The sequence below is a fragment of the Platalea leucorodia genome, assembly GCF_965183815.1.
Source record: "Platalea leucorodia genome assembly, chromosome: 2".
NCBI classification, from domain to species: Eukaryota; Metazoa; Chordata; class Aves; order Pelecaniformes; family Threskiornithidae; genus Platalea; species Platalea leucorodia.
The window spans coordinates 17,255,555-17,271,155 of NC_138824.1; the positions used below are offsets into that span (position 1 = coordinate 17,255,555).

The 15,601-nt window shown below is 40.0% G+C and overlaps 1 protein-coding gene across 1 annotated transcript in view; it reads right to left on the bottom strand.

Moving 5' to 3' along the window:
- Positions 1-898: 898 nt before the first annotated feature.
- The window catches only part of GUCY1A2 (guanylate cyclase 1 soluble subunit alpha 2), a 146,515-nt gene continuing 131,812 nt past the window's right edge, over positions 899-15,601 (bottom strand). The window contains exons 5-6 of the mRNA XM_082304504.1: positions 14,494-14,648; positions 899-1,715 (exon numbers count right to left, since the gene is read on the bottom strand). Of these exons, the coding sequence (XP_082160630.1) occupies positions 1,508-1,715; positions 14,494-14,648 (363 nt within the window). The 3' untranslated portion in view covers positions 899-1,507. The remainder of the gene's footprint in view (positions 1,716-14,493; positions 14,649-15,601) is intronic.

The window sequence follows — 15,601 nt, forward strand, 5'->3', positions numbered from 1 at the left end:
AGTGTTAACTAACAATCTGCAAGAGCAGAACAACATCAGCCCACTTCAGTACGACCCTAAAGGAAGTACACCTGCAGAGGAAAACTGACTGCCATTATTTCTTAAAAGGAAAACCTGAGAAATAAACAATGCCTGAAAATGTGCCTATTAGGGGACAGATCCACATCTTGTTCATTGGATTCATTGAAGACAGTAAAGCTATGTTAATTTTCAAGAGCAAAGAACTGGCCTTTTTTTTTTTAAATTGACATGAATTTATCTAAATCTTGAACTGCCATTTGCATTAAACCTGGGAAAGTATTGCCTTCCCCTTTTCAATGTTTTTTTGGTCTACATTAGGTAAAGCAGGGGACCTTTCAGCCAATCCAGCAATAGAGGATATTTCCAGATGAGCATCATTAATAACAGATAAGATTTTCAATAATCAAACTGGATTAGGAGCACATGTCCTATTCAAAAATTGTGGAAAACCAGTATCCAGAGAGCTTCCAGCATCTGCTGGAATTCCTCAGAGTAAGTTTTCACAAGATCAAATTTTTTAAAAAAGTCCAGGACTTCTGATAATTTAGTGGGAAACAAGCCCCACTGAACAGAACTTTTCTGTTTGTCAACACATTGATCTTCTACACTTTGTTTGCATTGTCCTGGAAGGACTGGACATACAGCACTGTAGGACAAATACTGAACATTACTTTATATAAGCAAGACAATGCTCATCTAAAGCTTTAGCATAAACTTCAGGTAAAGAGATTTACCGAAGTGTTTTTTACTGTAAAATAGCGATATTTTTGTTGCCAAAAAAGTCAAAAAAATGACTTCTTCCCATTTGTATAACAATAAGGTTTGATAGGTAGAATGTATGAAATATACAGTAGCTTCTTCTGAAAAGCTATCTAAACTCACTCAGCTTACAGTATGTGGAATGTAATTGTCCAGAAAGTGAAATATGTATAAAAATAGGTAAAATTCCTACAATATTTGTATTGAATTATAATTCCTCCTGCCAGGAAGGTTACAACAGGTCTACAGTATATGTATGAAATGTTTGTTCATAAAGTTAAAAAACATCATTACCTTACTGAAGAACACATTAAACGTAGGAATGCATAATCAGAACTGACTCTCAATTCTGCTTAGCTGGTGCAAATCTACAGAGAACCATCATCCTTTCTGCACAAAACAAAACCAACCTCTAATTTGACAGCTGTTTTTTTTTTTGTTTTGTTTTGTTTGTTTTTGTTTGTCATAGAGGGGCCAGACTGAAGTTTATGAAAGAATTTCCTCTGGAAGTGGAAGTACGTTGTTTAATTTTTTTTTCCCTATCATCTCCACTTTGTTTACTGACAGCAGTCACCGACCTTTTAAAATGATTATTGCCTGACATTACATGGAGCTTTTACTGCTTGTTCAGAACAAGGCAGTGAAATAGAAAGAACCTCCAACTCCCCTGTCATGACCCAGTTCTGGGCTTGTGCTTTTTTGACGAGTCTTTGATCTGCAGCAGCCCTCATAGGCTAGTCTCCCGGAGGAACATGGTGCCAATGTTGTAAGAAACCTTTCTCACTCTGGCAGATGTGATGGAGGGTTTTGGCGGCTTCTGACCACTGCTGACCTCGAGGAAGTAACAGATCCCAGGAATTTCCTTTGGAAAGTTTTCTGGAAGCTCTTCACGGGAACGAGGGATAAAAATAAAATTTTCTTCCTTTTTCAAAAGCCTAGGAAAAAAAACAAAACAGAGGGATAAAAAAACCTATAAAACACAGTCCAGAAACACCTCTTTGGAAGAGATCGATCCTATGTTGTTCCAGATAAAAAATTAGTTAAAAGTATTATGTAACATCTACAAAAATCCTAACCTGGGATCCTTAGCTGATATTTATTAACTTAGCATCATCGACTTCAAGGAGCTCTGTTGATTGAGATCAGCTGAGGAGATAGCCCAAATAAACACAGTCTCTGAAAATCAGTGTCAGCATTCAGAAAGTCATGTACCAGAAAGGGAACCAAATTCATAACGATCATTATCCATTATATATCATTTGGCTCACTTAAAACACTCCAGTCTGGCCAGTTGTACAGAAATGAATGAGCTCTCACAGGTGGGTCAGTTTGTGCCCTTCTCATACTCAGTAGTATTGTATTTCATAAATTAGGTTCAAATACAGCAAATCCAGCTTCAACAAAAACTAGAATCAAATCTGACATCATTCCTCAAAAGTGCCCATGGGTTTAATCTCCGCCACCTGGTTGGGGTCAAAAAGGGATACAAGTTCACAGGAGCCATGAAGCCATCCTCCAGGCATGCCCATACAAGTGGTACAACATCACAGACCTGACTGTACTGCCTTTTGCCATTTGTCATCTTCCTCCATAGTGGAGAAATCTCTGTCTGGCTACATCTGAAAGTTTAGGGCCTCTTTACCAAGTATCTTACCTGAAACTAGTTGGACTTGTAAAATAAAGAAAATAACTATACACATTTTCTTTTTGTTTCCAGCAAATTAAGTTAGGGGTACTCAGTCCCTTGCAGCATTGAAAAGAGCAGTTTTGAGATAATGGTAAATTCTGAGCACAGCTGGATATACGAAAGCAGTCTTCGTCTTTTCCCCTCGGAAGATATTTATTCTTTCTCTCAATTAATCTTATTTGAAGCTCAAAAACATCAGTGGAAAAAACTTTATTAGCTTCAGTGGATTTTGTAATAGGTTGTTTATTTAATGTCTCTAAAGCTGATTTCTGGGAAGTAAATGAACGAAGGAATCCTGTTGCCAGGAGAATTTTCCAGGATTCTCAGCACATGTAATGGCACTTCCTTTACTGAATATTTTTCATGGGTTTTGGCTGAGACAATCTGTGTGAACTCATTGAAATATAAAGGTATTTTTTTTCACAGCTTTTAAATAATGAGTTGGTTATAAATACAACAATGTTCTTGCCTTTGAACTTATATGGTGGTCTTTGTTTGGCATGTGGTTTGAATGTCATAAGCTATTTTCCAAACTGTCAACTTTATGATCAAAATATTGTAATCTTTTCTAAACTGCATGAGAGTTTGCAGAGTACTCTACAGAGAAGCTTCTCACTTTTTATCTGTGCAATACTTGAGGTAAATATTTTGTGGTTTAAAACTACAGGCTTAATACACTGAAATAACTACTTGCTGCTTCCCAAACTAGATTTCAGCAAGCAACAGTTGAACTCTTAGAACTCCATGAGCTAAATCTCTAAGCTTTCACTGCAGTCATTCTTCCCCAAAATGACTATTCACTATGGAGCATCTGGCATTGCTAAAAATCAATGTTTTCCTTCTCAGAGCCTAACATTATCTAATTGTAATGACAGTTATACAAGTCTGAAACTGTAAAATATATATATATATTCTTTGATTCAGTGCAGGGCTGGCACTGAGTTTAGTTTCTATTTCACACTATTTTCCTCATAGAACAAAAGTGAAAGACATTAATTAAAGGCCTTATTTTCACCTGTTTTGTGAATTGTAACTTGGTTGCAATGAAATGCTCTGAGAGTATCAAAGGTGCCAGGAGTGATGGGTGACTAACCAATTAGTCCCTGGGAAATTCCTCCACTACTGTAGCTTGTGATAGACTCCACATCCCTATATTAGCTGCACTGTTTGAATCAGTTTCTTATCGTCAGAAATTGTCTAGCTGACCTTTATAGGGATAACGTTTCAGCTCCCAAGCAAGCATGGCAGGAAACCTTTACCAAATGCTAATGGAAGCTACTTATGATCATATTCTATCCTACTTACTTTAGTTTATACTTTTAAGAAAAAAAAATATTTGCTGGCTCTTGTAATAATACTATTAGAAAGACTTTAATCACAACAAAAATAGCCTCTTGTTAGCATTCTCCTAAAGAACAGGTTCTTCAGATTACTTAAATCTATTGGTCCTGACACTTGGTTTCCCAGGCTGAGAATGAGATCATGGTTCAGAAATTGCCTCTGATTTCTTACAGCTTTGTGTATACACTAAAGAAATAAGCTATCTGCTAATCCTTGGTGGTTATCAGTGAGGACATTTTTCTGCAGGAATCTTCCCTCTCATATTTAGGCCATTCATGATGTTAAAAAGAAAACAGTAGCAGTTGATGGCCATGGCCCAGATTACAGCCCTTTCTAAGTTTCGTGTCTTCCTTTTCACGGGTACAAAGAACCCCAAAAGATACTTCTGCCAAGCAGCAAAATGAATAGTGCAGATCCTCAGCATGGGCAAGGCCAAGCTACACAGTGTCCTGAGTTGGAAGGGACCCACAAGGATCATTGAGTCCAACTCCTGTCCCTGCATAGGACAACCCCAAAATTCACACCATATGTCTGAGGGCATTGTCCAAATGCTTCTTGAATGTTGGCAGGCTTGGCACCGTGACTGCCTCCCGGGGGAGCCTGTTCCAGTGCTCCACCACTCTCTGGGTGAAGAACCTTTTCCTAATGTCCAACCTAAGCCTCCCCTGGATATCTTCCTGCCGTTCCCTCGGGTCCTATCATTGGTCATCAGGGAGAAGAGATCAGTGCCTGCCCCTCCTCTTCCCCTTGTGAGGAAGCTGTAGACCGTGATGAGGTCTCCCCTCAGTCTTCTCTTCTCCAGGCTGAACAGACCAAGTGACTTCAGCCGCTCCTCATACGGCTTCCCCTCTAAACCCTTCACCATCTTTGTGGCTCTCCTCTGCACGCTCTCTAGTAGCTTCGTATCTTTTTTGTACTGTGGGGCCCAAAACTGCACACAGCACTCAAGATGAGGCCGCACCAGTGCCGAGTAGAGCAGGACCATCACCTCCCTCGACCGGCTAGCAACACAGTGCTTGACGCACCCCAGGACACGGTTGGCGCCCCTGGCTGCCAGGGCGCACTGTTGGCTCATGTTCAACTTGCCGTCGACCAGAACCCCCAGATCCCTCTCTGCAGGGCTGCTCTCCAGCCTCTCATTTCCCAGTCTGTGTACATCCAGGGCTGTCATGTCCCAGGTGCAAAATCAGTTTTTGCGTTTCCCCTCTGGCTCAGGGGAAGAGACAGTGTAAAACCTTCTGGTCTGGAAGGTTTCCTGGCTGTTGGCACCCAGTTCTGGTTGTTTGTCTCACCTTGTGGGCCATTCTCAGAGCATTTTGTTGTGACCAAGTCAGATTGCCTGGTCTGAAGGTTTGAAAGCACTGTCTATCCTGAGAGCACAATCTATTCTTCGCCTTCAGGAAATTATATGGTGGCTTAAACTCTACATAAAATGTCCCCAGATTGTCCCATAGTCACAGAGCTTAAGTTGAAGTTACACAGCCTCCGCAGTTCAGGAATATGCATATAACAACTAGTCTGAAAATATTCCAAAGGATTTCTCTCAGCTGTATTTCCTGCATCACTGCTGTGTATTTCCCTTAAGAGCACTATTGCAAAGGATATTTTTATAGTAGGTTATTCACAGGTTCAAAATTCTGAGTTCCACTCAAGTTGATGGATATATAATTTACAATTCAGTGCTTAAAATGTGAGGGTCAGGCTACTCAAGCATTCCTATAAATTGCCTGGAACTAGGGCTGCCCTCAGATTGTCTTCTTTGTTGATGTTCCAGGGGAGGAAGAATTTCTTAAACACTGATTTGTAGTTGATTGACTTTGAGAGCTTCCCTTCCTAATCTGAAATCTTCCAGAACTGTTTAAATTCTTGTTCTGTCCCTTCCCTGATGGAAATGCTGTTGCTTTCAGACAAAAAGAGATGGTATCTGAGAATTATCCCATTTATTTTTTCATTTTCATTTCCTTCATTTAAAGAAAAAAAGAAAGGTGTCAGTTTGGAAACAGAAAATGTGGCTATTTCCTGGTGGAAACAAGAAGCATTTCAAGGTCAGGAGGTCTGTGTGTGAATGAAAATTGGGATCATACTTAGTGGGAACCTTGAAGAAGCTTTTAAAAGCTGTAGCTCTTTTTTGCATAGATAAAATGATAGGGTAATTATACTTCAAACTATTTTGGCAAGAAACAGTCACATCTACATCAGTGAGTTCCTATATTCAGAAAATGAACTAACAAAGATTTGTTACTACAGAATTATTTGTTGCAAGGCCCTCTATGCTCAGTGCATGCTTGCCACAATGAGTCTTACTCTCCCTGTGCCCATTGGAAAGCAATTTCACCTCTGTATCTCTCCATCTCTCAGAGATGTCAGACCTTTGTACTTATCACTGGAAGCTGTGAAGATTAATTAATACTCATACAAAAAACCCACTGTGCTTGTCCTCAGGCTCAGCAGGAAGGACGGCTGCAAACATTTTATGATTTTTTTTTTTGTGAAAAGCGGGCTAACCTGCTCCATTAATTCCCAAACAAGATACAGTCACAAACTGAAGGATCTGTCCAAAGAGAGGAATAAGATTGAGAGGAGCAGCCACTTAGCAGCCTGGAGTAGCAACTCCTTTGGAAACGCAAAAGAGCAACTCCTTCGGAAATAGAAAAGATGATCTTCCCTGAGAACTATATTTCCACAGCTAAAGGAATAAATGATTACCACATGTGCTAACTCAACTGTAGCTGCTTTGAGAAACAGCAGTGCTGAGGAAGTGCTCACCTAGCTTCAGCATGCTCTAATACTTTCCACCGTGAGGGCTTCAGAGGACACATTGCCCGTACAGTGTCTGGAAACCTTTGAAACCTCCTCCCCACTGCTGTGACTAGTGCTTGCTGGCCACGGCTAGCACAGGTTGCTACAAACTTTGCACATCCCAGAAAATGCCAGCAGGTTTGTTCAGCTGCAGGAGCCTGGAACACTGCATAGTTTATAGTGCTCAGGGGCCTGTCTCCTCTCGCCCTTTGCACCAGGCTTGTCTTAGAAGTCACCTTCAGGCCATGCAGTCAAGCCCAATCCTTCCAGAGTCAACAGAGAGCAAGGAGCAAGCAGCGGTGACGAAGCTCGTCCTCGGCCAGGCTCCTCCTCTTGCTTGCCAGGCTTGCCACTCGTTGTGCCCTGACTGCAGGAGCAGTTCAGGAGTATCAGCCCTCCCAGAACAAAGTACAGCATCTCCACCTGCCTGCACGGTTTGCTCCCCTCTGTCTTCCTCAGGCCCTCCACAAAATGTACAGTGGATATACTTTACATCAGAGTTCCTGAGATAAGTGCCATAAACTGATATATATATGTATATATAATACGTATTATATAATAACTTTCAAACACATGCTCATCTAATTAGATATGAAATTAATTCTAGTATTTGCTGCTTTAATAAACTATGCAACAGGAATGTAATATTCAAGTAAGGTATTAACAACAGCCAAATATTTATTCAGCTTTGGTTTTGCCTATATATACATTTTAACCTCTGTATAATGAATTTCCACGTACCCTAAAGACAAGTCATGTTATGATAAGATTTGGCAATTTGCTGAATCAGAGTTAAAAAAAGCACCCACTCCGAACTGAACTGCAATGTAAACTTCTTTTAGGAAAATTGTTTTGTATAGATGAAAATTTGAACAATATTTCTCAAAGAAATACAATGCACTACAATAAGTGAAAATATGCACTGCCTTCCTAAATATAGCATGCACCAAGAAAAGCAAGGTGGCCAGGTCAGTCTTCCATAAATATTACCTTTCACAGGGATACCTATCAACAAAAGAAAAGCTCATTTGTTTCCATATGAATTCAGATGATAAATTATTATGGCACTCATTAGAAATACTGGTAGGCTGCTCATAAAATATACTGTATAAAGATACGAATTTGCTATTGTAATGCCAAAAAGTAGTGCACTTGGTCCTAAATTTTAGTAGCTTTGAACTTCTCCCTCATTTACTATATATGCGAGGAAGACCAGGAGACTGAAAAAAACCTGACCATGTCTGGATCTAATTAATTTCACATTGTACTTCATTATTTTTTAAACTATGGAAGTTTGTGTATTGGTGTTTTTCCTTCATTACAGATCGAAGGACCAGCCATGATTTTTTAATACAATATATTGTATATCACATGCAGCTCAGCACGGTGAGTGTCTATCACTGACCTTTAATACTTTTATTTCTCACTCACCTAAGCAGAAGGAGTAGTGGGTCTCTGCTCTCTGTTTGGGACATTAGGGAATTAGGCTCAGTGAATAGGATTGGGCCATCACTAGTAAAAGGCCCCAGGCTTTGCACTGATCTAACAGTGCGGGCCTGAGGACTTGTCAGGATTTATCTAGGCTTGAGCTTTTTGTAGTTTTAGCAGTTGCCTAGCAGTCAGATGACTATTGCCTAAACATGTTTCAGCTTTAGTTTAGCTGTGTGGAACTGTGGTGTAACATATACTGTTAACTAATTGACAGTGACCTAACATGGAGTTATTCTGTGTAGAATGAACTATCTATGAATCTTTAATAAAAATGTAGTGTCACGAAGCACAAGCACGGGCAGACAGCAGAGGCCCCAGGATCACAAATCACAGTGACTACGGGGGTGCAGCCTCATGGAAGCAGATGACACCAGGAACAGAAAAACAAGAATAAACCAGTGCATTTTGACTAGACTTTAATACTTTTTAATTAGACTAACAATTTTTTGTGTCCATGTATAAGCTGTGTTCCCTTTCTGTCCATAACTAAATTGCCTGTCCACCAATATGTCTCATGAAAGCATATGTGGTGAATTGACCAATGTAAAAAGAAACATTTTTTAAAGGATGCTCAGAAATAAAATTTAAAATAATCTGAAAAGGCTCTTGGAGAGCCAACCCATTTGTTTGTCCATATGAGGCAGAAAAATATAGATATAGATGTAGATGTGGATATAGATATAACCTGTAGGAAAAAGAATTTGATGAAAATAAAAATCTGTAAGGAGTTTCTAGAAATGCATAATTTTAATTTAAAATCCTGATAGAGATGTATATACATCCTTCTTCATTATCTAAAAGTATAACTTCTTCCATACAACATTCTGTAAGATAACTGCTAAAATCCTATTCAAATTCTGTAGTTTTTATCTATTTTAAAGACTGAGGGGCAATTTAGGCAGGTGACCCAGCAGTGACCTCACCCAGCTCAATGAGGAGGTACGCTTGGTTGCTCTCTCTCCTAAATCAGATAAGGATGTGGGATACAGGCTGTTCATCTTTGCCTAAGCTCAGGTCCCAGTTGTATTGCCCAGCATGTGATAATGGAAACTATCTGTACCTGACACTTGATGCCAGAAGCACCTTCTCCGTAAGGGAAATACATGCTGGAAAAGACCAGGGGTGGAGAGAAGAGGAAAAAGATAATTCATTTTTAAATACAGTTACTTGACAAATAGCAACAATTACGTTTACCTGCTTTTGATAAGTGCTTAGAGATCCCAAGGCATTACATTGTAATACTATTAGGGAAACAGGATGAACGTACGTATATTATATTAATATCTGATAAACGTCATTATTCAAGGCTGAAACAAAGAATTAAAAAATATTTAATGTCTCTTCTGTGCTGAAGAAGAGTCTCATAGATATCGTTGTGCTTCCTTCCTGAGTATGGAAAATGGGGTGATTTTATTCAATTCAGGATAATGTTGATGAATTAAATAAACCTTGAGCTGGATTTGCCACTTTACTGAAGGATCGGAGAATGTGTTATTCTTCTCCTGTTTCTTCCTGGCCACATGTTTAAACATGGATCAGTCTGGGATCCTCTGCTCCCTCTCCAGTTTCCACGTGTTTCACTGGAAGTTTTATCAGTGCTGTTCCAGTGCTTTCATTTTACAATGCTCAGTGATTCAAAGCAAATGAAATGAACCCCTGTAATCCTTCAGTCAAAAGACCTGCCTGAGTCAAGAGAACATGATCTTGCCCGGCAAGATCATGGAGCAGATCCTTTGGGAAACTATGCTAAGGTACCTGGAAAACAAGGGGGTGACTGGTGCCAGCCAACATGGCTTCACTAAGGGCAAATCGTGCCTGATAAATTTGGTGGCCTTCTATGATGGGGTTACAGCATTGGTGGGTAAGGGAGGAGCAACTGACATCATCTACTTGGACTTGTGCAAAGCATTTGACACTGTCCCACACTGCATCCTTGTCTCTAAATTGGAGAGAAAGGGATCTGATGGATGGACAACTGGGTGGATAAGGAATTCGCTGCATGGCTGCACTCAAAGAGTTGTGATCAACAGCTCAATGTCCAAGTGGAGACCAGTGACGACTGGCGCTCCTCAGGGGTCAGTATTGGGACTAGCGCTGTTTAACATCTTTGTTGGCAACATGGACAGTGGGATTGAGTGTGCCCTCAGCAAGTTTGCCAATGACACCAGGCTGTTGCGGTGTGGTTGACACACTGGCGGGTAGGGGTGCCATCCAGAGAGACCTTGACAGGCTTGAGAGGTGGGCCCGTGCGAACCTCATGAAATTCAACAAGGCCAAGTGCAAGGTCCTGCACATGGGTCAGGGCAATCCCAAGCACAAATACAGGCTGGGTGGGGAATGGATTGAGAGCAGCCCTGACGAAAAGGACTTGGGGGTGTTGGTTGATGAGAAGCTCAACATGACCCAGCAATGTGTGCTCACAGCACAGAAAGCCAACTGTATCCTGGGCTGCATGTAAAGAAGTGTGACCAGCAGGTCAAGGGAGGTGATTCTGCCCCCCTACTCCGCTCTCATGAGACCCCCCCGGAGTACTGCGTTCAGCTCTGGGGCCCCCAACATAAGAAACACATGGACCTGTTGGAGCGAGTCCAGAGGAGGGACACAAAGATGATCAGAGGGCCGGAGCACCTCTCCTATGAAGACAGGCTGAGAGAGCTGGGGTTGTTCAGCCTGGAGAAGAGAAGGCTCCAGGGAGATCTTATAGCAGCCTTCCAGTACCTGAAGGGGGTCTACAAGAAAGCTGGAGAGGAACTTTTTACAAGGGAGCATAGTGATAGAACAAGGGGTAGTGTCTTTAAACTGAAAGTGGCTAGATTCAGATTAGATATAAGGAAGAAATTCTTCATTATGAGGGTGATGAGGCACTGGAACAGGTTACCCAGAGAAGCTGTGGATGCCGCATCCCTGGAAGTGTGCAAGGCCAGGTTCGATGGGGCTGTGAGCAACCTGGTCTAGTGGAAGGTGTCCCTGACCGCGGCAGCAGGGTTGGAACCAGGTGATCTTTAAGGTCCCTTCCAACCCAAACCATTCTATGATTCTAAGATATTTTGAACAGAAGTGAGCTCTTATCCCCAATAGATTCAAAGGCCACCTTTGTAAAAGGTGCTGTTTCAAACTGCAGAGCTCTGCCCAGGCAGGTGGAACTGGCAAGGCTGCCCCAGGTTCACTGCTGCTGCTAGGCAACATCACATCTTATAATTTTAGACTCTGATTCTTACATAGGCAGATTATGGGCTTGCAGGGAAGCATCTGAAACCAATAATAGGCATTCTGAAGTGTGATTATAATTTGAATGCTGATGATGCTTTCTAATGCATAATACGTACTGTAAAATGAAAGCTGATAAGTATTAAACATGTTTCCAGTATCTGCATGCTTTGTAAGCACAAAACTTGTATCAGAATTTTCATCGGGGGCATGGTAGACACAAACATGTAATGATAAATGCCAGTAGTTTTAATTAATTGAAAATTCTGTTATTTTTATACTGATTGCAGAATTATCTGCTTTGGAAAACATTGCTTCTTAGATAATAAAAATATTATCTGAGTACACAGCAGTACAGTATTATCAAATAGAGGCATTTGATGCCATATAAGGTCAACTATAAAGACATTTCAGTTTGCAATGAATCACTTTATTTGTACACAGCAAATTATATATCCATGCAAATTATATTTAAGAAAAGTTATATGCAGATGCATCAGATCACTACTTGTTTATTTGGATAGCACCAGTATATTATGTTCAAACGTCCCAGATCACCTTCAGAAGCTCTGAATGATTCTGGCCTATAGAGTATTTTGTAATTGCAGTCTCTCCTGGCCACTGTGTCAGCCGTGTTATTTCTTGACTTCTTCCCTCTCTGTTCTCATGCTTTCAACCATGCCAGAAGGTATGGTTTGAAATAGCCTTTCTAAGTGACCCCACGCACATTCATTTTATTTTCTCATATAATTTCTGAAGCATGTAAAATAAACTAGTTCCTAGCCTTTTCATCATTACTTTTACCCATTCATCTTCAATAACTGCCTTTCATTCCAACATGTATTTTTTTGCCATTTCTACTTCCTTTACCTGTAACCATGTGTCTAGCCTGTTACTTGCACTTGGAAGTTCTCTGAATCGAGTCCTGAATTTGTTCAGCACATAGCAGAAGATTTTTTACATAGTACAATAATGCAGATAACAAATACCAATAATTCTGTATTTTGTTGTGTTTTGTTTTGCATTTTTATGTTCTGGCATTACTGCATCGTCAGTCACTTTTCTATTATCTTCTCTTTTTGAAAGCAACAGTCTAAATTTGTAACTTTCTGGAAGATAAGCCCCGACATGATGATCATATAAGGTGAAAGTCTGGCTATCCTGAAATGGTCCTATTCCTACTGGATTCCTAGGATTAAAGGGAAGTGAAAAAAATTGTAGACCCCTTTTTGATTCAACCTGGAAGATATACAGGGTGAGAAAATTCGACTCAGATCAGGTTGCTCAACAACGACCACAAATCTGTTGTCTCACAGAAAAGGTGCCGTATCAAGCTCATAACCAAAACCAACAGAACTGGCACTGGCACACTGAAAGTGACTCTGGCTTCAGCATGCCAAGAAAAGAGTTTTGTGCATCATTGGCCCCACTAGCACTCACTACTTATATTTCCAACTGTATTTTTCTTAAAATAATATGAAACTGTCTAGCTTCCAATTTCTGTTCTCAGGGACACAAACTTGAGCAACACCATAGCCCTGAGTGGAATCAGATCCCTGAACCACATTTGTGAAGCACTAAGATCTCTCTTCTGAAAAAGTATGGACTGCACTTTCAGAATATCTCAAAGACCTTCTCAGGTTAGAGAACATCCCTTTATAAGAACTGTTCCTGCACAAGAAAAGTTCAGGTCCCTGTCACTGGGCCTTGGTTGCATTTTGCCAGAATCACTTACCTCCGTTTGTGTAAAATAAACACCAAAGGCCCTGCTACTGCATAAGTTTTCAAAACCAGAACACAATTGGTGAACAATCTTGTGTTCACTTTTCAAGCAATGTCTTAGAGGGTTTCTCCTATCCCACAGTGGACGACTGTGGATAGGAGAAACCAAAGCTAAAACATTGTACCTGGAAGGTCCCAAAGACAGTTTCTTTTCAAGTGACATCAAGTTCCAAACAGCGATTTCCTATGTATTTACTGAATTTCTTTTTATTTAAATGAACAGGTTTTCCATACCTGATAGGAGGTTGGGTCTGTGTTTCTCTTGCATGTTACCAGACAACTGTATGAACCTGCTTCTGTGCACTTTATGATCAAAAGTCTATTCAGTTTTTCTGTCTCTTGTTCAATTAGCTACACTTGCTCCATTCTATAAATCTGATCTCGAGTGAATGGGCTCTTCAGATGAATGCCATTTTATTCACTAGTTTTAATTACTTTTAACCTTTAACTTCTGACTGATTTATATTTTAGCATACCAGATGCTTCAATTCTTTGATGAAGAAATTCCATTCAAAACTTTAATTTACATAGATAGGTATGGGGAAAAATAAATATTGAGTTTCACAGTTCTGTATAAGGAAAAAAAAAGAAAAGCAGTATTGTTTGAGCAGTCACGTACAGATTTACCACAGAGAAACAGTCCCAAAACCTGAGCAAAACTGTACTTCAGAGAACTACTTCAGATATAGAATGTTGGAAAAAGAGTAAGATTGAGATCTCCTGCCAAAAAAGTGAGTACATCAGTAGTAACCCAAGCAGCAGAAATTCTAATAGTCAAGCTGTCAAATTTGAACAATAAGGAACACCTTTTTTATTTAGGAGCTGTTCCTCCTTACCAGGTTTAATCAAGCCTTCTCTCTATTTGCATAATTTCTTCAAAGAGCTAAGGATAATGCTTTGCAATTTTCAATCTTTTTTCTTACATTAAGAAAATCAAGTGTTTCTTTACAGGACTACATAAGAAATTTTGTCTTCAAGAAAGCATAAAAACTCTTTGAAAGCTTGGCCTTGCTGGCAAAACCAAAGACTTTCTTCTGAGCCAATAGAATGTGCTTCTCTCCATGAACTGTGTCTAGTGGGTAGAGCCCAAATCCTTGGCCTAAAGCCGTAATAGTGCATAAAATTATGGTGCTATGGGAGATATCTCCCACTTCTTCTGTTACACATTATTTTAGGCAGGAATGGTTGGCTCTCCTGTTCTGCTTCCTTGCCTCCACTGCCTGACTTCTTTGCACATTCTGATGGCAAACGAAAGACTGACAGCCCCATGCAACACATCTTTCCACTTTTCCTGGTGCCCTTCCGACTTTCTGTTGAAGTTCATGTGTTGAGGACAGAGCATGTTACAAGATCAAACTCAAAACAGGCTTAAATAAAAGCAGTATGAATAGGCTAACAGGACTTACTGGTATGTGGTTGGACTGACATTGATGCGGCGTGGGTGACTTCCTGACTCGAACTTGCTTGCAAGGGTGACATTGTTCCCAAAGAGACAATAACGTGGCATTCTTACACCAACAACGCCGGCCAGCACTGATCCTGAGTGAATGCCTATCCTCATCTGGAAAAACATGAGATCCATGTCAGTCTGTCTCTCTTGTGGTCCCCACAGTAATGTCATTAGCACTTACTTACAAGCCAGTCACAGTAACCCTTTCAAAGAAATAAAAACCAAAGAAGAAAAGAGTGAAGTGGAAGAAAACAGGCTCTCCCATTCCTCTAGCTTAAATCAGATGCAGTTAAAAAAAGAAAAACAAAAACATGGTTATCTTTTTACTAAAACTATTTTCTTCTTCTGTGCATGTTTACTGGAGAATACAACAGTCAAAACAGGAATCAAGAACAGGATGGGATGACCAAGAGTTACTGCAATATCAGCCATCTAATTACACAAATAGATACATTACAGAGGGTTATTTTTTCCACCACTTCTAACACAAGCATTAAAGTAAGACTCAAATTTTCTCAAACTGGCAGAAAGTAGTAAAGTGGAGTGAATGAATATGGTACTTTTATCTTCTTTGTATTTTTTTCTTCCAAACTCCTCAAGGTCTAAGGTCTTTGTCACACTGAGAGATATTGCAACGGTGAAGATACTGAAGATTAAGGGACCAATGATTTTAAAAATAATTGTATCCCCCCCAAAATAAGGAGGAATAAATTAAAAGAAACCATGTGACTATTCTAGCAATCACCCCCTATAACTGACTGAGATGTGGCAATTACATTGATCTGTAAAGCTTGGAGTCACCATCCAAGTTTCTTTCAGAGTGAATAATCAAATAGAGAAGATTTATTCTGCATTGTGTTGGCCAAGAAAATAATTTTTACAAACAGGAAAGTCTTTTTCTCTTGTTAACTTTATAACATTAAAAAAATGAAGATATTTATATCTTGTGAGGATACTCTTACTCATAGCAACTGGACTGCTGCAAAACATGAGATAACACAAAGAAAATAAATAGCAGCTACTAAAACAGAGGGTCTAATGAGGTCTGAATGAGTGACTTAACT